This window comes from Monodon monoceros, unplaced genomic scaffold (genome assembly GCF_005190385.1).
Source record: "Monodon monoceros isolate NGI ecotype Baffin Bay Population unplaced genomic scaffold, NGI_Narwhal_1 Super_Scaffold_4, whole genome shotgun sequence".
Taxonomy (NCBI): domain Eukaryota; kingdom Metazoa; phylum Chordata; class Mammalia; order Artiodactyla; family Monodontidae; genus Monodon; species Monodon monoceros.
Window position 1 is genome coordinate 47,934,058 of NW_021703781.1, and position 20,828 is coordinate 47,954,885.

The 20,828-nt window shown below is 36.7% G+C and overlaps 1 protein-coding gene across 5 annotated transcripts in view; it reads left to right on the forward strand.

Annotated features, from left to right (window-relative positions):
• The window catches only part of TNKS2 (tankyrase 2), a 60,007-nt gene extending 40,976 nt beyond the window's left edge, over nucleotides 1-19,031 (forward strand). For 2 of the 5 annotated variants that reach the window (XM_029245295.1, XM_029245298.1), the window contains 8 exons: nucleotides 853-1,105; nucleotides 2,097-2,179; nucleotides 3,259-3,379; nucleotides 6,364-6,461; nucleotides 7,312-7,386; nucleotides 10,228-10,333; nucleotides 12,387-12,573; nucleotides 15,697-19,030. In XM_029245295.1, coding sequence (XP_029101128.1) covers nucleotides 853-1,105; nucleotides 2,097-2,179; nucleotides 3,259-3,379; nucleotides 6,364-6,461; nucleotides 7,312-7,386; nucleotides 10,228-10,333; nucleotides 12,387-12,573; nucleotides 15,697-15,925 — 1,152 coding nt within the window. In that variant the 3' untranslated portion in view covers nucleotides 15,926-19,030. Of the gene's footprint in view, nucleotides 1-852; nucleotides 1,106-2,096; nucleotides 2,180-3,258; nucleotides 3,380-6,363; nucleotides 6,462-7,311; nucleotides 7,387-10,227; nucleotides 10,334-12,386; nucleotides 12,574-15,696 lie in introns of all 5 variants that reach the window. The other 3 variants (XR_003797038.1, XM_029245296.1, XM_029245297.1) reach the window with 3 other exon arrangements.
• The last annotated feature ends 1,797 nt before the right edge of the window (nucleotides 19,032-20,828 follow it).

Sequence of the window (20,828 nt, forward strand, 5' to 3'; positions counted from 1 at the left end):
ATCTCCAAATGCAGGTAAAATATATCTGGTTAATATGAGAATTAAATGAGGTGATGTATTTAAAGTCCTCGGCGTGGTATCAAGTACAGAAAAAGCACCCAAAAAATTGTGCTAATGTTACTTTTAAGTGTTAGATACCAACTATGAGTGTCATGGGAGTCCTCAGATTCAGGGGAAGAAAAAGGTGAGGATTGCAAAGGCAGTATAAATGAAAAGCCTTGAAAACAAGTACTGTTTACTTCTTGCTGAATGTTAATTACTTAGTGTCTTAATTGAGCATTGTTAAAGAATAGTTATTTGTTACTTATTAAACAAATTAATATACCAGTAAAGTTGGGATTTTTTTTCCATTCTAGCAGATTTGATTAAAATGATTATCTTTTTTCCTACCCTTCCAAATGTTCAATTTTGAGGAACAAATATATTACTGGATATTTAAAGAAAAAAAAAAACCTCATTCTGTTTGCTAAAGTTCTATGTAGGTTGAATTACGTCTTCAGAATGCCTTTAAAAGGTTTTAAATCTTTTTAAATTTTATATTTCTAAAATTCAGTGCTTTTCAATCATGATATCTTAGGATTTTTTTCTTGCTTTGCCACATTTAACAGTTTTATTTTGTGTGTCTCAGAAGATGTGTTGTGTATTAATGTTTTATGTTTAATAGCTGAATATCACTTATTTAGCTGAATATTACTTATTTGGTTCACTTTTTAAAATAATTTTTATATAATAAGCAATTCTAGTGCAAATCTGCTGGGTTTTTTTCATATTTTTTAATGCGTTCTATTGGGTATAGTATAGAATTTTAAAACTTGCTTATTGCAGATTTCATCTCTCTGACATATACCCTAGGCAGATGATGTCAGTGCTCTCCTGACAGCAGCCATGCCCCCTTCTGCTCTGCCTTCATGTTATAAATCTCAAGTGCTCAATGGCGTGAGAAGCCCAGGAGCCACTGCAGATGCTCTGTCTTCAGGTCCATCCAGCCCATCAAGCCTTTCTGCAGCCAGCAGTCTTGACAACTTATCCGGCAGTTTTTCTGAACTGTCTTCAGTAGTTAGTTCAAGTGGAACAGAGGGTGCTTCCAGTTTGGAGAAAAAGGAAGGTGAGACATTCAGCCAAAATAACTGGTATTGTAGCCACATATTGTCATTTGGATTACTAAAAAGCCATTTTTTTAACCTTAGATACAACTGTTAGTATCAGATTAACATAGCCTAAAAGTTTTAGCCTTTTATTGTTTTCTTTACATTAGTATTAGAATTCCTAATGAAACTTTCTCCCTCTGCGATGAGACTTGATGAGTGTTCTGCTGCTAACCTACTCTTTAGATGTAAACATACTTTTTGAAAGGTATAGAAGTCCTTTTGGTTGAGTACTTATGCCTTTATTTATCTCTTCCAGTGTACTATTACAGAATTATGAAATACTTTTAACCCCACATCAAAATACCTAATTTTGAATATCATTTTTTAAAAAGAAATGGAATTCCCTGGCGGTCCAGTGGGTAGGACTCAGCGCTCTCACTGCTGTGGGCCTAGGTTCAGTCCCTGGTTGGGTAACTAATATCCCACAAGCCATGTGGCACAGCCAAAGAAAAGAAAAAAAGACACATACCTACAGTCTCTTTACCTTTTTCCTGTCAAAATTGATCTCACCCTATGCAACACTGGAACTTATTTTCATAAACTTTTTTTGTAAAATAGTTTACCTCTTCAAAGATAGGGAGACTTTGCTTTTTTAATTGAGATATAATTGACATATAACATTTTATTAGTTTAAGCTGTATGGTAACGTATTTTAAAGATACAATTAAAAATAAAATTTCTTAAAAAGAAAAGATAAAAGATATCTTTGTAACATGAGAGTTCCCCATTGGTTAACTCTTCTCTTCTAATAATGTTGAAATTTTATAGCTTTCTCCTTGCAATTTTTGATGTTAAGTTTAATATTATATCCCAAACGGCTGTTAATATTTTGCTTCATCTTTACATTCTTCATGCATGTAATAATGTCACAAAACTTTGCTGTTATAATGTTGATACACGTTATTCTGATATGAAATTTCGTGTACTGTGATTTTTTTTATTTTCTAGTTCCAGGAGTAGATTTTAGCATAACTCAGTTTGTAAGGAACCTTGGACTTGAACACCTAATGGATATATTTGAGAGAGAACAGGTAAGTACATGAGTTGTTTTGCTTGGTTTGGTGTTTGGGGGAACCTCAAGGGAAAAATAGAACATACTTGAAATGCCCTGAACCATTCAGCCTATTGAGGGGTGAAAAGGATGTTTTTTTAAGAGACTGGAAATCAGTCAGTCTTCTAATTTGGCTTGTTCTTGGAATATCCATTTAGTTTATTAGCACATAAAAATTGTTTCTTATGTAGTAGCAGTAAAATAGCTTTCTTGAGTAAGTTTAGCGTATTCATTTCTTAAAAGTAAGTTATCCTTGAGCTCAGTTTGTTCAATTCTGTTGTGTCAGTCACTACCCACTCTAAGCCTGACACTTTGCTAGCCACTATGGGGAGACACATAGACACACAAACTATATATCTGGGCATTTGTAGAACAGTCCTAATTTAAAGTGTTCTGTCAGAATACAGTCACTGATTTTTTGAGTCCAGAAAATATAATTATTATAGACTTGCACCCCTAAGGAACTTTTGATCTAGTTAGGGAGCTATACCAAGAACACATAAAGAGTCAAGTTTTTGGCATAGAAATTATAAGAAAAAAAGGGTTACTACAAGCTAGACTGTTCAGGGAAAGCTTCATGGAAGATTTGTAAAAAAAATACAGGATTTTAAAGAATGTCTTCAGTTTCACAAAGTGGGAATAATATATTTGAGGTAAAAGGCTTAGTTTGAACAATGATGCTCAAGTTATCAGTTAGCATAGTCCAGAGTCTGTAGGAACATTACATTAAGACATTGTGTAAATAGGTTGGATGCAGAGTGATGGTAAAATAGTGTGCCTAAATGTGGCTAATTTGAAAATGCATTTTTGTTTTACAGTTTAGTTCTGCTCAGGTTCTTATATTAAATGAAAATAATGATATTTTTGGTAGTTCATGACTCAACTTTCTGTTTAATTATCTGCAACTTTTCAGTTTCAGTTTAACAGCTGGTGTGCTTTCATTTCTAATCTGTTTAGAATAATTTGAAATAAATGGATAAATCTAATACATTGTGAGAACACCAATATATGAATGTCTTCCAGACAAGTCTTCTAAACAGTTTCATTCTCTTTTGTAAGATCACTTTGGATGTATTAGTTGAGATGGGGCACAAGGAGCTGAAGGAGATTGGAATCAATGCTTATGGACATAGACACAAACTAATTAAAGGAGTTGAGAGACTTATCTCTGGGCAACAAGGTATTTCATTTTAAGTCATTGCTATCATCAGTTTAACAGCTTGCACAAAGGCAGCCCTCAACTTAGTAAATGATAATTTTAAAATCTGTAACAGAGAGTCCATTTAATAAGAAGCATACTGAGTAGGATTCCAGAAACCTGGGATCAAATCTTAAATCTGCCACTGTTAAGCTTCCTGAGCTGCTGCCTTTAACTCTGTGAACCTAAGTGAAGTGTCTGGGCCATTGAGAAATGTGGGTGTTGCTTTATCTCTGAAGTTTTTTCCGTTATTTCCATTCACTTATTTCTGAAGTTATTGTAGCTCAAAAATTGTATGGTTCTAAAAGATCTGAAACTTGGATATCTAATATCTTATGGTAATATAATAGGTAATGACTAGATGTTCAGGCCTGCCCATAAAATAATGTTCTGAATCTCTTTTGTTGTAGTTAAATTCTAAACACTTGCAGTAAAAATATTGGGGAACAAAAGAAAAACAAAAAGAAAAATATTGGGGAATAGTAATGTTGCAACTAAAGAAACTTAGCAAAACAAAGTTGAATAATATTTTATTTCTCTTGAATGTTGATATGTTAGGAAAATGCAAATTGCATTTGTTCAGTAGATATTCACACTTCCTGTATATCAGGTATAAAAGATGAATTATTTTAGGTGTCAGAGCCACATTTTAAGTTCATTGTTAAACTGAGGGAGTGATGTACCCCAGGGTCAGAAACATCCTGTAATTGAAGACCTGGCTGTACAACTGTGGTTAAAGACAAACCCCCATTAGCAAAAATGAGAGCATTTTTAGGGAAGGATGTATGCTAGCCAGGATAGGTCCATCTCTTGAAGAAGAAAAAAGAGAGCTTTGAAAATCAGGTGATTCAAGCTAAAGAATGTTTTAAACTGGAATTCTGGAATAGAATTGATTAAAGGTAGATGCACTTTACTTGCCTGATAGGAACTGGGGCAAAATATTTAAAATGCGAGATAGTCTTGGATATTTCTAGTATAGAAGACAAAATTTTATGAGGTAAAGAAGAGGGAAGATTCATGGCTCCCTGGAATGTTAGTATGAAGAGGAGCTAGAACCCTCAGTTGTGGACTGGCATCATGACTCTACTAGAAAACACTGGATCTGGTAGGATAGAAGTTAAGATTGTTGAAAGGCTCAGGAAACAATGATGGAAACAGATACACCGCCTTCAAGTGTCAGGTACGTACCTCCGTGCTGCCTCTGGTCATTCTGATAACATCCAGCTACAATTTAATAGGAACATTCATTCCTACATGGAGGAGAAACATCATGACACAGAATGACTGTCTGATCTAGCACATCAGGGTCACTTTCCTACATAAAGTTACCACCTTCCTCATTTTCATTTGAAGCCAAGATTCTATACCTATATTATACCCAATTTGCAAAATGGAACCAGTGGCAAGCTTCTGACACTCTCTCATCTCGCTGACTTAACAGCCTTAGCTATCATTCAGTGCATCAAGTCAGTAGATTACTTTTTCTGGGACTTACCTGGTGGTGCAGTGGTTAATAATCCTCCTGCCAATGCAGGGGACACAGGTTTGAGCCCTGGTCCGGGAAGATCCCACATGCCGCGGAGCAGCTAAGCCCTTGCACCACAACTGCTGAGCCTGTACTCTAGAGCCCGCGAGCCACAACTACTGAGCCCATGCGCGGCAACTGCTGAAGCCCACGCGTCTAGAGCCCGTGCTCCACAACAAGAGAAGCCACCACAGTGAGAAGCCCACGCACCGCAACAAAGAGCAACCCCCGCTCGCTGCAACTAGCAAAAGCCTACGCGCAGCAACAAAGACCCAATGCAGCCAAAAATAAATAAATAAATAAATTTATTTTTTTTAAAAATAGATTACTTGTTCTCATCTTTCAGCACTGATAAATGTCTTCTTGAGGCCATTAGAAGATGGCTTAGTCAAGTGTTTGTCACAGACTTTATTCTATTAAGTATTTTTTCTATAAAATACCTTCTCTGTATAGTCTCCATACTTCCTGTAGACATTGTAATTCAGCCATATCTATACATCTTTATCAGAGTTTGGCATGTTGGTGGTAGTACTGTTACTCAGACCAGAACAGTGCTCTTAGTCTCCAGAGGCAAACCGTCATGCATTAACCCAGCAGTAAAGGATCTGAGCCCTAACTCAGAAAACAGTGGAGCTCTGGAGATCTTGTAGAGATTAAAGGAGAGTTGTGTTACAGTTGTAACAAAGAAATTAGAAAATTCTGTTTTAAGATTCCATTTAAAAAGCTTTTGTGAGAGTAAAGATACAAAAATATATATGATTATCTTGACTGTTGACGTTCAGAAAATATGACAAATTCATTGCTGAATTAAAGAATCTGTCATGGGTTAGAATAAGCATTCCATCGTTAGTAGACTTTATGACTTCTCATTCTTGGATGATTTAAAATTACCTAAGGCCACGCAAGTTTCTTCCTCAGTTTTACAAAAAATAAAAGGACCAAATGCTGAAAGGGCTGCCTAGTTAATAAAGGAAATAATTTGAAGAAGAAAACATGTGACAAATAGGAAATAAAGAATAGAAAGATTTTCTGAACTATTCTCACAAAACCCTTATGACTTGTAAGATAAAAAAAAACAGTCATCTAAATGCAGTGTGATATTCTGGTTTGGATCCTGGTAAAGTAAAAGGACATTAGTGGGGAAAACTGGTGAAATCCGAATAAAATCTGAACTTAATTTTTGACAGGTGTACTATGATTGTGTAAAATGGTAACATTAAGGAAACATTAATGTTCCTGATGGTAACATTAGGAAGTGGAGTGAGAGCACACGGGAACTCTCAGTGCTCTCAGCCTTCCTGTAAATCTAAATTATCCTAAAATAAAAAGTTTTTTAAAATTGGTAGTAAGCATCAGATAAATTAGGTGGTTGTTTTGGGTTGATGTTTATTGGGGGGTTTTTTTGGCAAATTTTTTTTTACCTTTAAATTTCATTTGATAGGTCTTAACCCATACTTAACTCTGAACACCTCTGGAAGTGGAACAATTCTCATAGATCTGTCTCCTGATGATAAAGAGTTTCAGTCTGTGGAGGAAGAGGTATGTTCATATACCTTAAATAAATGTTGGTTCAGTAGGCTAAATTTCCCAGAAGTTTCCAGATCTACTTGAACATGTATGTAGCAGGGTTTTTTAATGTCCCTAACTCTTTACCACCTGGAAAACTTCTGAAATCAGCATTTAAAGTACACTATCTCAGTAAACCTTAATTCTAATAACTTGGTTTAGCACTACAATTAATACACAGAATTCTGTTGAAGAAGAGGTTGCTAATACTTTGTTCCTTCATGAAGGCAATTGCAAAGCCCAGTATCTTAGACAAGACCCAGAACATGTGAATGCTACTTATCTAGGAAATTTTTTTCTAGCTTTCTTTCCATAAAACTCTTGGATCCACCAAAATCTTAGAATACTGCCTTGCACTTTGAGGAACATCATACCCTAAATGTGTGAGCTGAGCACAGAGATACAAAGTTGAGTGAGACCTAGTTCTAAAGCTCAGGAAACTCCAACTCTCAATGAAATACAAATTGTGCTTTATTAGAGCAAAACAAATGGAAACAAATCATTGGGGGGTTTTTTGGTATGTGAGGTGGTTGGCTTTGTATGTTTAGCTCACCTATGCATCTGCTTGTTTCTTTTTCTTCCTGTAGTTTGCATTATATAACTTTCACCTATATGTATTTTTAGATTGATTGTATTAGCTATCTGCTATCCCTCAAAAATAGTATGTGTGAACTTATAGAATTCATTCCTTAAACAACAAAAATGTTAAAAACCCATTTTGTATTCTCAAAAATAGAATCATATGAGTCAAGAACCATGTTCCCTAAATCAAAAAAAAAACACAAAAGCTAATGCACGTGTATTTGGAATATTTTTCCGTCAGATGCAGAGTACAGTCCGAGAGCACAGAGATGGAGGTCATGCAGGTGGAATCTTCAGCAGATACAATATTCTCAAGGTAATAAGTTAGTGGAAATGAAGTTTGCTGAGACCATAGTTTTCAAAGCCTGAAGCCATGACTAACTTTCACAAGAATGTAATCTGTCCAGCCCAATAAGTCTTTCACAGGGCATATGGGGATATTTTGGGAAAGAATATGTCCTTGGAAGGTTAAGATCCTCAAATCTCTGTACTAAATACTAGTTCGGCCTCCGTTGAACATATTTAAGTTTAGGGATTATGCTTTATCTTGGGGTAAAGGTAAATCCTGCAGGTTTAGGACTTTAAATATGTAAACTACTATTAAGGTACTCTGTTGTAACAAAGTTGAATTTTTTTGTGACTCATGGAAGGACTCCCATCTTTATAATTGCACCATGGTTTGTTTGTCCTAACTGTGACTACTCCAGGTTTCTGTGAGTCCCCACGTACACCAATTTTTGGTAATTTTAATAGTACTCCTTCTGTACCTTCCATCTTTCCAAAAATAGTCTTTAAAAAAAGTGTTTTAAAGAGAGTCCTGACTGTTATTGATATCATTTACTCTTCTCAGGACCTTTTTCAGCTTTGCTAGTTTGTGGTGGTGTTGTTTAAGCTATATAGCAACCAAACTGCATACTCTACTTGAGATGCATAGTGATTTTCTATTAACTACACTGATATATTCTTAATCACGATAAGAGTTAGAGTTATAATTAAACTGTGGCAAGTATCTTTCTAATACCTAAATTTTAAACTCAAAGGTGAACAGTATCAAATCTTTCAGCTGTGTTGTATTACTGTTTCACAATAATATACTATTATGAGTATACTAATAGATGTCATATTTTAGAATTAGTGAATACTAAAATTATTCGTTGAGATTGCTCTGTTCATACTATTTAGAAATAAGGTGATATAAAACAAGCACACATTATTCAGGTGAAACGGTTATTCTTCTGGGAGCTGTATTTTATTCATATCATAGTATGACCTGAGTGACATCTTGAGATTTCTATTCATGGATATATATATATAGTAATTTTTAATAAGACAAATAATTATTCCTACTACAGGCAAATTTCAGTCAAGTCCCTTTTGTGTGCAAGCAGTAACAGAATGTGTAGAGGTTTGTTAAGGGTGCAGGCAGGGAAGAGAATATGTGTTTGATTTCCAAAGTTACTGAATTTGGGAGGTATGCTATTTTCTTCCTCTATAAAGGTATTTTAATGTAATATCTAATAAAAGTTTTTTCATTGATAAAACTTTGTTCCCTTTTATTTTTAAACATTAATGAGCTCTGTTTATGCCGGCTGTGTGCCTTGATTATGTCTGTGATGGTATTTTGAGTTAATTTGAACCAAGACTAAAACCACCAGCTCCCAGATGTGTTCTAGGACCAGCAGGGGGCTGTAGCACCCTTAAATACAGCTAAGAAACAGAACTAGGATTGTAAATTTTGACAGTACTCCTAATGAAACCAGTATCCATCTTTAACTCTTCTCCAGACAAATTTTAGGAATTGGAGGGGTAGGGAGGGATAGAGGGAGTACTAGGTAGGTGTATGTGTTTGTGTGTGTGTGTGTGTGTGTGTGTGTGTGTGTGTGTGTGTTTGGTGTGGCTATTTCAATTTTTTTTAACATCTTTATTGGAGTATAATTGCTTTACAGTGGTGTGTTAGTTTTTGCTTTATAACAAAGTGAATCAGCTATACATATACGTATATCCCCATATCCCCTCCCTCTTGCGTCTCCCTCCCACCCTCCCTATCCCACCCCTCCAGGCGGTCACAAAGCACTGAGCTGATCTCCCTGTGCTATGCAGCTGCTTCCCACTAGCTATCTATTTTACATTTGGTAGTGTATATATGTCCATGCCACTGTCTCACTTTGTCACAGCTTACCCTTCCCCCTCCCCGTGTCCTCAGTCCATTCTCTACGTCTGCATCTTTATTCCTGTCCTGCCCCTAGGTTCTTCATAACCTTTTTTTTTTTAATTCCATATATATGTGTTAGCATATGGTATTTGTTTTTCTCTTTCTGACTTGCTTCACTCTGTATGACAGACTCCAGGTCCATCTACCTCACTACAAATAACTCAATTGCGTTTCTTTTTATGGCTGAGTAATATTCCATTGTATATATGTGCCACATCTTCTTTATCCATTCCTCTGTCGATGGACTTCGGTTGCTTCCACGTCCTCACTATTGTAAATAGAGCTGCAGTGAACATTGTGGTACATGACTCTTTTTGAATTATGGTTTTCTCAGGGTATGTGCCCAGTAGTGGGATTGCTGGGTCATATGGTAGTTCTATTTTTAGTTTTTTAAGGAACCTCCATACTGTTCTCCATAGTGGCTGTACCAATTCACATTCCCACCAGCAGTGCAAAAGGGTTCCCTTTTCTCCACACCCTCTCCAGCATTTATTGTTTGTAGATTTTCTGATGATGACCATTCTGACTGTGTATTTCAAATATTTTTAATTAAAAACAGATAAAGATGGTACTTTGAGCCAGATAAGGCAGGGGGGAAAGGATAGTATTCTCTTTCTTATACTTCCATACAGAACTCAGCATGTCTGATTTGGAGATGTTTTAGTAATAATTCTAAAGTAATGAGAATGGAAGTATTTTAATCAATTAACAGTACTCTTGACCTTTACATATAGCTTTTTTCCCCTTTGTAGTTTTTTGATTTCCAAAATGTACCTATATTTCCATTTCTATGGTTGGGTTAAAGTTTTTTAGCTGACTAAAAATAACACATAATTTATATTTCAGAGAAAAGTTTTGCCTCTCTTCTGGCCCTATGTGGCCCATTTTTGGATAAGATTAATTATTATGATCTAGAGATTTTATTTTTCTGGTTTCTTTTTAAAGATTCAGAAAGTTTGTAACAAGAAACTATGGGAAAGATATACTCACAGGAGGAAAGAAGTTTCTGAAGAAAACCACAACCATGCAAATGAAAGAATGCTATTTCATGGTAAGATTCCTCTCCCCCAACCCTACCACCACCCTCCTCCGCATTTTTTGTCAGGTTTGAAATAATAATGAATCTGTATATTCCTCATGTCATTTTTAAAAAATAAATAGTATTTCTGTAAATCTTTAAATTTATATTTTTTTGTGATTTTTTTTGGCTGTGTTGGGTCTACGTTGCTGTGCATGGGCTTTTCTCCAGTTGCGGCGAGCAGGGTCTACTCTTCGTTGCAGTGCGCGGGCTTCTCATTGCAGTGGCTTCTCTTGTTGAGAAGCACGGGCTCTAGGCATGTGAGCTTCAGTAGTTGTGGCGCATGGGCTCAGTAGTTGTGGCTCACAGGCTCTAGAGCACAGGCTCAGTAGTTGTGGTGCACGGGCTTTGTTGCTCTGTGGCATGTGGGATCTTCCAGACCAGGGATCCAACCCGTGTCCCCTGCATTTGCAGGCGGATTCTTAACCACTGCGCCACCAGGGAAGTCCCTGTATTTTTAACGTCTTTTGAGTTTGTATGTTTTACAGTGGGTCGTGTATAAATAGGATTACCATAACAGAAAAAGTGTAGAAATGAGAATGTTGACTATTCATATTTTCCCTTTTATTTTAATATAGTTGATTTTGTGTGATGATTACTCTGAAAAATGGTGTTTTACTTTTAACTGGTTGGGTGAATTAAAGTTAAAATATGATCTGAAAATTGCCTCAGAAGAATATATGCATCCTGTTCTGACTGATTCTAAGTGTCAAGGCTACATTTAACTTCAGCGAAAAGAGCCACTGTCATTGAACCTATGGAGTTTTCTGAGAACTTTTGCTGAATTGCGAGCACCATTACTTGTCATTCTTGAAATTTCCTGTTTATGTTGCAAGTTGGTAGGTGTTGATGATTGGTGTTCCGTGTTTATAGCAAAGATTAATATAGATATTAATGTAGTGTTTATCAAGTCTTCAAGCACGTTATCCATGATTGGTCCAGTCTGTTCCTTCAGTTGGCTTTGATTGCAGAAAATTTTTAGAGACTGGTAAAGTTCTATAAAAACACAACATTTAAATTTCACAGTCCCCTGGAAGAATGGCTATAGCAGACTGAATTGGTATATAATATCTAAATGGTACTTCTCATTCCAAAACCCTAAAAATCATCATGATAATTTCTTGGCACAGAGCATATTTTTTTATGTATTGACTTAATGGTTGTAATGAATAATTTTTTCTGTTTTATAATAGAAATGGTTTTGGGTTTTCCAAATTCAAATAAGTTATTGTATTCTTCAGTATTTCTGTAAAGTGGAATTCAGTGTATTTTCCTGTCCCTTTATGAACAGGGACACTGATCTTGATGGATCAGTTAGTTGTGTTATACTGGCTTTTCCCAACCCCCAGCCTCACTCCACTCCCTGGCCTGGTACCCATGCTTAGTACCTCCTCTCCTTTGGCTAAGCTCCTTCTTGGCACACGTGCAAGGAAGGAGGAGAAAGAAGTCAATATGTAGGGAATGAAGGAACACACCACATTTACAGTTGAAATCTGGTACTAGCAAGTGATAAAAGGCAGAGAAGTGGAAGGATAGGAGAGAAGAGGTGTAAAGAAGAAAATGAACATGAAAAGATCACTTTGGCCACTTTTGATATCTAGAAAAAGTACACAGATGTGGGCATCATTGCATGACCTAATTGCATTCAGCCTTGCCATAAGAGGTGAATTATGAGACTCTTGGTTCTGGATATGTATGAATTTGGGGCCTGGAATTTGATAACTCTAGCATTGATATTTCAGGTGATCTGTTTGTTTTTCTAGTTGAATCTGTATGTGTCCTTACTTTGGCATCTGAACCACCACCCTATTAGAAACATTCATTCATATTAGCAATTCTTCTAAAATAACTATTTATTCTAAAGTGGTGAGCTAGCTGACAGTTAACTTGTTAACCCTTGTGTTTTGAATTTGCTTTATTGTGGTGGTGGTGTATATATGTTTAAGAATTTAACTTCTAAGAGGCTGCTTTTGTTCTTTTTCTTCTAAGATAATTTTTAAATGTTATGTATTTATATGTATTTTAGGGTCTCCCTTTGTGAATGCAATTATTCATAAAGGTTTTGACGAAAGGCATGCCTACATAGGTGGCATGTTTGGAGCTGGGATCTATTTTGCTGAAAACTCTTCCAAAAGCAATCAGTATGTGTATGGAATCGGAGGAGGTACTGGGTGTCCAGTACACAAAGACAGATCTTGTTACATTTGCCACAGGTAAGAGATCACTTGTTCTTGTTTATTTTGATAAGAATCAGATAAGAACTGGTTTCAAATTTGAGAAATTTGGGGGGCACAACATTATCTCAGACAACTTTAGGAATCCAAGCTAGTCATATTTCAGGTTGCTTTTGGTCCTCTCACCAGTTCTAGTGATGGTTAATATTTATTAAATGATCTGTATGGGCCAAGCACAGTTCTACACACTTGACCTATTCAACTCATTCAATCATTAGAGCATATGGTGCTTTTAGAATATGGAATAGAAGATATCACTGGGCATGAAAGAGATTTTATTGTGGACTGTTTAAAAATCTAGTGTTCAAAGGCTAAAATGGCATTACTTGTTAACACCTAATCATTTCACGGCAATGTGTGAGGGAGCCTCTCTTCCAGTGTGATAGTGATCTTAATCCTCAATCTGTGATGTTACTACTCAAAAAGTTACAATAAAATACATCAGCCCCTTTAGAAAGCACATTATCAAAGAACTACTTTGTACTTTTTTCCTACTTTCAGTTACCCTGGTCTAACTCAGTTGTTAAAATCATTCAAATGACTTGGGTCTAATTGATAAAATCCTTATACGTAAATAAATTATCTTTCACCATTTGAAAAATCAAGTAATATTAATTACTGAGGTTTATTCTATAGTTAGGACACTGCTTATGAAGACCTAGAACAGTAACTATCAAACATGAGCAAGCTCAGAATCACCTAGACAGCTAGTAAAAACAAAGATTCCGGTGCCATGCGTCCTGAGTTGTTGATTTAGTAGGTGGAGCCCTAGAACTTGAATTTCTGCCAGTTTCTACCAAGTTCCTAGCTGATGCTGAAGCTTCTGATCACTGATGTAGAAACCCTAGAGCAGTAGTTCTCAGCTTTGGCAGCACATTGGAGTTACCTAAGGGGCTTTAAAAACTAGTGCCTGTGTCCCACCCTCAAGAGATTCTCACTTAATTGGTCTGGGGTCTGGTCTGTGCATGGGATTTTTAAAACCTTCCCAGCTGACATTGAAAGGTTACCAAGGGTAAAGGACTGTAGTCCTGAAGGGAAACAAAGACTGTTTATGTTTTGTTCTTGTTGTTTGCCCCCTAAATTTAGACTCACATAGGTATCTACAGTCAGTCCTCTTGGGTATGACCTCCCACCCATTTCTATTTTAGATCATAAGTTGGAATGGTTAGGAGACTTGTAATTTCTTGAGATTCTGTAAATTGAACATTGCTACTTTTACTTGTCATATATTATCTGGAGGCTAAATCGTTCTGATTATTAGTATTAGTAGTAAGCATTGTTCGAGTACCTCTTCTCAGCTGTCTTTGGAGTAGAATGCTTGTATGTCTGGAAATAAGTTTATTTATTAACTTAAGATTTCTGTATGCTGGATTATCATGGGACTGATTGTGACTATAATAGAAAATCTATTAGAAACGCTAAGAAGGGCTTCCCTGGTGGCACAGTGGTTAAGAATCCGCCTGCCAATGCAGAGGACACGGGTTTGAGCCCTGGTCCGGGAAGATCCCACATGCCACGGAGCATCTAAGCCTGTGCACCACAACTACTGAGCCTGCTCTCTAGAGCCCACAAGCCACAACTACCGAAGCCCATGCACCTAGAGCCTGTGCTCCACAAGAGAAGCCACCTTAATGAGAGGCCTGCGCACCGCAACGAAGAGTAACCCCCGCTCTCTGCAACTAAAAAGAAAGCCCACGTGCAGCAATGAAGACCCAAAGCAGCCATAAATAAATATATATATATATATATATATATATATATATATAGAAAGAAAGAAACGCTAAGAAGGTTTCCATAGGGCATATTTAGAATAAAAAGTACATAGCCCGTCTTCTTTGGAGACAGAATCATCAATTAGTCCACCAAATCTCCTCTTCTCCTATATAGAAAAAAGGAAATTAGAGAGAGAAACAATGAAGTAATAAAAAGTTCATTGGATCTAAGGAAGGCCAATAATATGCCTGTGGGGAGTGGGAAAGTAATACTTAAAACTTCTGGTGAGGGAAGACCTATTTGAAGATGTGACATTTCAGCTGAAACTTGAAAAATGAATATTAGCCAGTAGAAGAGTGGTAGAATAATATCATTCTAGATGATAGAGGAAACAGTATGTCTGATGGCCATAGGGCAAGAAAGTTTGGCCTGTGGGAAGAAAAACTAATGCTCCTGGGCATAATGAACACAGAGTAAAATTCAAGAATTTAGAGCCACTAAGAGGAATTTGGATTTTCTTCTAGGCACAGTGAGTAGCCTCTAAAAGGTTTTAAGCAGAAAAGCGATGCAATCTGATTTATGGTTTTTGTTGTTTGTTGTTTTTTTCCCCTAAATCACTGGTTGCTTGGATGGAAAATAATTTAGACAAGAATTAGAGTAGAGGGCTTCCCTGGTGGCGCAGTGGTTGAGAGTCCGCCTGCCGATGCAGGGGACACGGGTTCATGCCCCGGTCCGGGAAGATCGCACGTGCCACGGAGCGGCTGGGCCCGTGAGCCGTGGCCGCTGGGCCTGCGCATCCGGAGCCTGTGCTCCGCAACGGGAGAGGCCACAACAGTGAGAGGCCCGTGTACCGCAAAAAAAAAAAAGAATTACAGTAGAAACAGAAAGACTAGTTCAAAGGCCATTGTTACAGTCCAGGTGAAAATTTTGGTGATTTGGACTCAATAGTGACAGTAGAGTTAAGAGAAGAGAATGGATTTCAATACATTTTGAAAGTGGAATCCACAGGACTTACCTGGGTAAATGTTCAACTTTGTAAGGCACTTCATGGAAGCCCCTTAAAACCTCCTCCTCCTTCCCACTTGGGCTATGATTTGTGCTTTTGCTGGGATACAAACAGGATGGCAGAGTCTATATCACTTTAAGATTATTACAATCGCTATAAGATATCATTTTATAGTTAAAATAAGGATTAATTAAAGTGACAAATTCTTTCATTAGTGAGAGTAGTAGAAGACATTCTTACAAAGTTCTTTAAAGGGTAAAATGATAGAAACAGTCATAAGTGTTCATGTATAAATGCATTAAAAAGCTTATGTAGTGTACATAAATAAAATTGTCATGTACGACTTGTCTTCAGGGAGATCTTTTCCTTTTCACGTGTTATAGGCAGCTGCTCTTTTGCCGGGTAACCTTGGGAAAGTCTTTCCTGCAGTTCAGTGCAATGAAAATGGCACATTCTCCTCCAGGACATCACTCAGTCACTGGTCGACCCAGTGTAAATGGACTAGCATTAGCTGAATATGTAATTTACAGAGGAGAACAGGTAATTCAGTTTTATTTGCTCATCTTCAAAAATGCTTTAGAGCCATACTTTAACCTCTTACTAATCTTTTAAATTGACAAGACATATTGCCTTAAGAGCTGGATTTCTTTTTAACTCATATTTGGAAATTATTTCAGGCTTAAAGAAAAATTGCAAAAATAATAAAGAGAATTCCCTTATAACCTTTACCCAGATCTTCCAAATGTTAACATTTTAGCATTCTCTCTTTCTCCTTTATCATGCTCTCCCTACTGTATGTGTGTATACTTTTTTTTTTTTTCTGAGCTGCTTGGAAGTAGGTAATAGGCATCTTTCTTTACCCTTAAATTCTTCAGTGTGTATTTCCTAAAAACAAGGACATTCCCTTAAAATTGTCAAAATCAGGAAAATATCATTAATGTAATATATCTAACCTACAGACCTTATTCACATTTTGTCAACCATACTTTTTTTTTTAGCTTCTGTAAAATATAATTAGAATCCTATATTTAATAGTTAACCTCTCTGTAGCAAAGAAATGTATAATTCCCTCTTGCTCTTAGTGACATAGATCCAGTCAAAAGCATCTCTAGAGCGTTGTGTACTGGGGATACATATCAGGATCACCTCAGTTATTAAAAACAAACACATGCTTAATACTCATCCTAGACCTGCTGATGGAGAGTCTAAGGGATTGGAGTCAAGGTAAGGCTGTTTTGGGAAAATGCCCTTTGATGATTCTGATCCACAGCACTAATTTAGAACCTCTTCCCTAGGAATCCTTATAATAAGTCTCCTTTCAAAAAATTTGTTTACCAATATTTGAATTAATCTTTCTCTTCTAGGCTTATCCTGAATATTTAATTACTTACCAGATTGTAAGGCCTGAAGGTATGGTTGATGGATAAATAGTTGTTTTAGGAAACTAGCAACACAACCTAAAATCATCTAAGCAGCTGGTGGCCTCGTAAGTTTTACTCCTTTGCTGAGAAAAATCATCTTGTCCACAAGCCTGTGGCAAAAGGTTAAAAATGTGAAAGGATTTTAACATTCTGACTTGATAAAGCTTTAATAATGTACAGTGTTTTCTAAATATTTCCTGTTTTTCAGCACTTTAACAGATGCCATTCCAGGTTAAACTGGGTTTGTCTGTACTAAATTATAAACAGAGTTAACTTGAATCTTTTATACGTTATACATTGATTCTAACAGAAACTGTAATTCCCCTCAACAGAACTCATTTTACTAATATAGTACTGTGTTCTTTAAAACACAGCATTTACACTGAATACAGTTTCATTTGTAAAACTGTAAATAAGAGCTTTTGTACTAGCCCCATATTTATTTACATTGCTTTGTAATATAAATCTACTGTTTTAGAACTGCAGCGGTTTACAGATTTTTTTCATATGTACTGCTCATCTGTACTTCATCTTGCATCATCATGATTGAATGATCTTTTACCTTTGATTCCAGAGGCTATGTTGAGTCGTTAGCAGAGACCTTGTCACTTGGGAAGGATTGATTCATCAGATTTAATTTGCTGATGGAAGCATTTATGTCTCATTAGAAGTCTTTCCCATTTAAGAGCTTGTTTCATAAATACTCTGGGAGTTTAATTTGTGATAACTTTGTACGTATAACACACATTCCAAAGAGCTCTAACTATGATGGTCCTGATTATTAAAGACACTTCTTTACTAGCCTCAAACTCTGGGTTTCACATTGGAAAATTTTCTCGTGTCATTTTGTGAAAATTAGAGCAAGAGCTTCTATTTTTTAGAGAGGCTAAATCCTGCCACTGAACAATTATAGTGTTCTTTTCATGGAATGTAAATAGGAAGTTGAATTTTCAGATGTGGGAAGGGTAATCCTGAAATTTTTCCAGCCTGTTCTAATTAGCTTAAATCTAAAGGGAAAAAAATAGCAGATGGGAGTGGGTAGTTTTTTCTCCGAAGTTATTTTTCTCCTGTTCTTTTTCTTTGGCCTTACTGTTTTACTTATAGCCAGTCTGTACACCATAGGTAAGCTCAACCCAAAACCATGAAATGTAGGTGTCCCAGTTCTCTCCCGGCCTCCTGAATAGGCAGGTGCAGTGAAATGGGTGCTTCCGCTCCTGGGTTGCCTCATCATGACATGGTACACCCACTTGGAAATAACGCTTTATTTATGCACCACCTGGTGACCAGGCTTGTTGGGCAGCTGTGGAGGGGAATGCTATCCCATAAAATGCCATTCCTATTTTTTAACATAAAACTATCTTTTCCATGAAATATGCTAAAGCATCTTGGTACAGAGACATGAGTTACAGCTTGGCAGTCTGTTTGTTGACTGTAGTTCTCTCAGAAGTCAACGCAAGATTGTTACCCATTAAATCTTTGTTAATGAGGCTGTTCCCCTTCACTCTCTGTACCAGTTCACATTTGTTTTACATTTTATTCGGTCTCTAAATTAACTGGGCTTTTGCAGTAACTTGTACATAAAGTGCTAGAAAATCATGTTTCTTGTCTTGAGTAAGAGTTAATCACAGTAAATGTATTGCATATCTGGAGTTGTGTTTCTATGATGTAAATTGTGATCATTTAAGAGGTCAATTCCTGACCATGAAGTGCTTTATACAGCTCTCTAATAATGGCAGATATCCTAACGTCATTCTTGGAACACAAATGGAGTATGCCAAATTTTATGTAATTTTTCAGGTTCTGGAAGCTTCTAGGTTTTATAATTAGAAGATAATGAGATGAGTTAATGGAGTTTATATTTACATACCTTCTCTCTCAACATTTAGCCCATATTGCTCACCCTATGAGTGACCCTGGAATTGCTTATCATGTAAAATCATCATGGTCTATGAGTTTACGATATTGCAGCCTGTGTTGTTTCATCTAATCCATTGCTTAATTAGTGTGTTGCTTTTCTATGAATGATTATATTGTGGTTAATATGTTAGAATGGCACTATTTCAGATAGCTTTTTGTTAGGAGCTTGGGGGGGGTTGGGGGTGACTGGGGATTTCTTTGAAGTTTTTGCATGAAATACCTTACTTTATGATGATGGAATTGCTTTTTCTTTTGTCTTGTGATTTTTTTTTAAGAGATTTAAATTTTTGTGTGAGTAGTACTATTATATCCATCTTGAGTGTCTTACTTGTATCACATTCCATACCCTCATTTAATTCTTAATAAACTGTTCACTTGTTTTTCTGGGTAGCATGGTAATTACTGGAATAGCATAAATGTGTTGTTGAATGGTCTTTGAGAAAATGGATTAAGATTACAATAAACCACAATCTCAGGAAAATAATGTAGTTCTGAGTCTAATAGTGATAAAGACTGCAGTTTAAAATTTGAAATACTGAATGTCGTGACCATACCTGCTCAGATGCTTTAAGATGAAAGTAGCTGTCAGACACTTTTAGACATTTAGTCTATCCTACACAAGTTTTGGCAAACCTTAAAGCTGTTTCCTGGGAAATCTATCTTTTTTTTTTTTGGCCACACCACACAGTTTGCAGGGTTTTAGTTCCCCGACCAGGGATCAAACTCGGGCCCTCGGCAATGAGAGCTTGGAGTCCTGACCGCTGGACCGCCAGGGAATTCCCCTGGGAAATCTATCTTAACTTATAAAGAGTAATAAGAATATATTTTTGTATTCTGTGTCATAGAAAATTTCTTTACAAATCTTAAAGTTAGTAGTATTTAGTATTCTTAAAAGAAAGTATAGTAAGATAAATGTATTTTAGGTTTCAATATGCTAAGTGTCTGTGTGTGTGATCAGGTCCCTGCTTTCCATAATAGGAGAATGATGGTGCAAATAATCCGTAAGTCATTTGGCTTTGAAATATTTTTCAGCAGCTTTATCTTACTGCTTGATTTGGTATAATATGAAAGTGTTCGCTTGCTAGTTCCTAAGCATGCATGCCATTGTATGATGTGATCCAGTTGTTTGCAGGGTGATGAGGAAAGAAAACTTGCAAATAAATTTCCCTAAGCTTTTGTGATTAGTATTCCTGACTGGCCCTTTACCTACTGTCCTGTCCTATTAGAGGACTAGAGTAACAGAGGAAGCAAGTGGTCATATACATTCTTCACCAGGAGAACTGCCGGATTTGTGTAGAGTTAGACTGTAATGTGGCCTTTTCGCTATCTGCTGAATCTCTATCCGCCTCCTCCTTTTCATGCTTACTAGCTGAGGAAGACGGACATAAAATACTTAATGGTACCTTCTTAGAAGGTTCTTGCTCTCCATATACAAGCCACCATTGTTAGAAGTGTCTTCTCCACTTTGTTATTCACCCACAGTTGTCAGCATCATCACAAAAATCTGCACAAAGCCCCTCAGATGGCCTGCCAATACACTGTGGAGCGGTGCTACGCAGAAGTGGCCTGCAGGTGGGGCTGGTCTGCAACCTATTTGTTACCAGCCCGTGGAGAGATGAAAACAAAAATTGAGAGGAAACTTTTATAGCGGTTTGACATTGATGCAATGTTTTAAATTTCTTTTTTCTTTTTTTTTAAGGCCGTGCCGTGCAGCACGTGGGATCTTAGTTCCCCAACCAGGGATCAAACCCATGACCCCTGCAATTGGGAGCATGGAGTTTTAACCACCGGCCTGGCAGGGAAGTCCTCTTAAATTTCTTTAACTAAAATATTGGTCTGCAACAAATTGGAAATTAAGAGGAAAACAGAAACAGTAGTCCCTCACAGATAATTTGAAAGGTAGAAGAAAGATATCTGTTTTTTTTACCACTAGACCCATCACTTAGCACAGGCTGACACATAGTAATTCCTCAGTAAATTTTTGTTGAGTGAATAGTGATTAAGTGATTGGGCTCTAGATGGATCTGGATTTGAATTTTACCTTATCCCACACCAGTTTTACAGCCTTGAACATATTACATAACCTTTATAAGCCTTACAATACTTATCTCATAGGTTTGTTGAGGGAACTAAATGATCTTCTGTATGTGCCACTAAGTGCTGTACTTGGCAAAAAC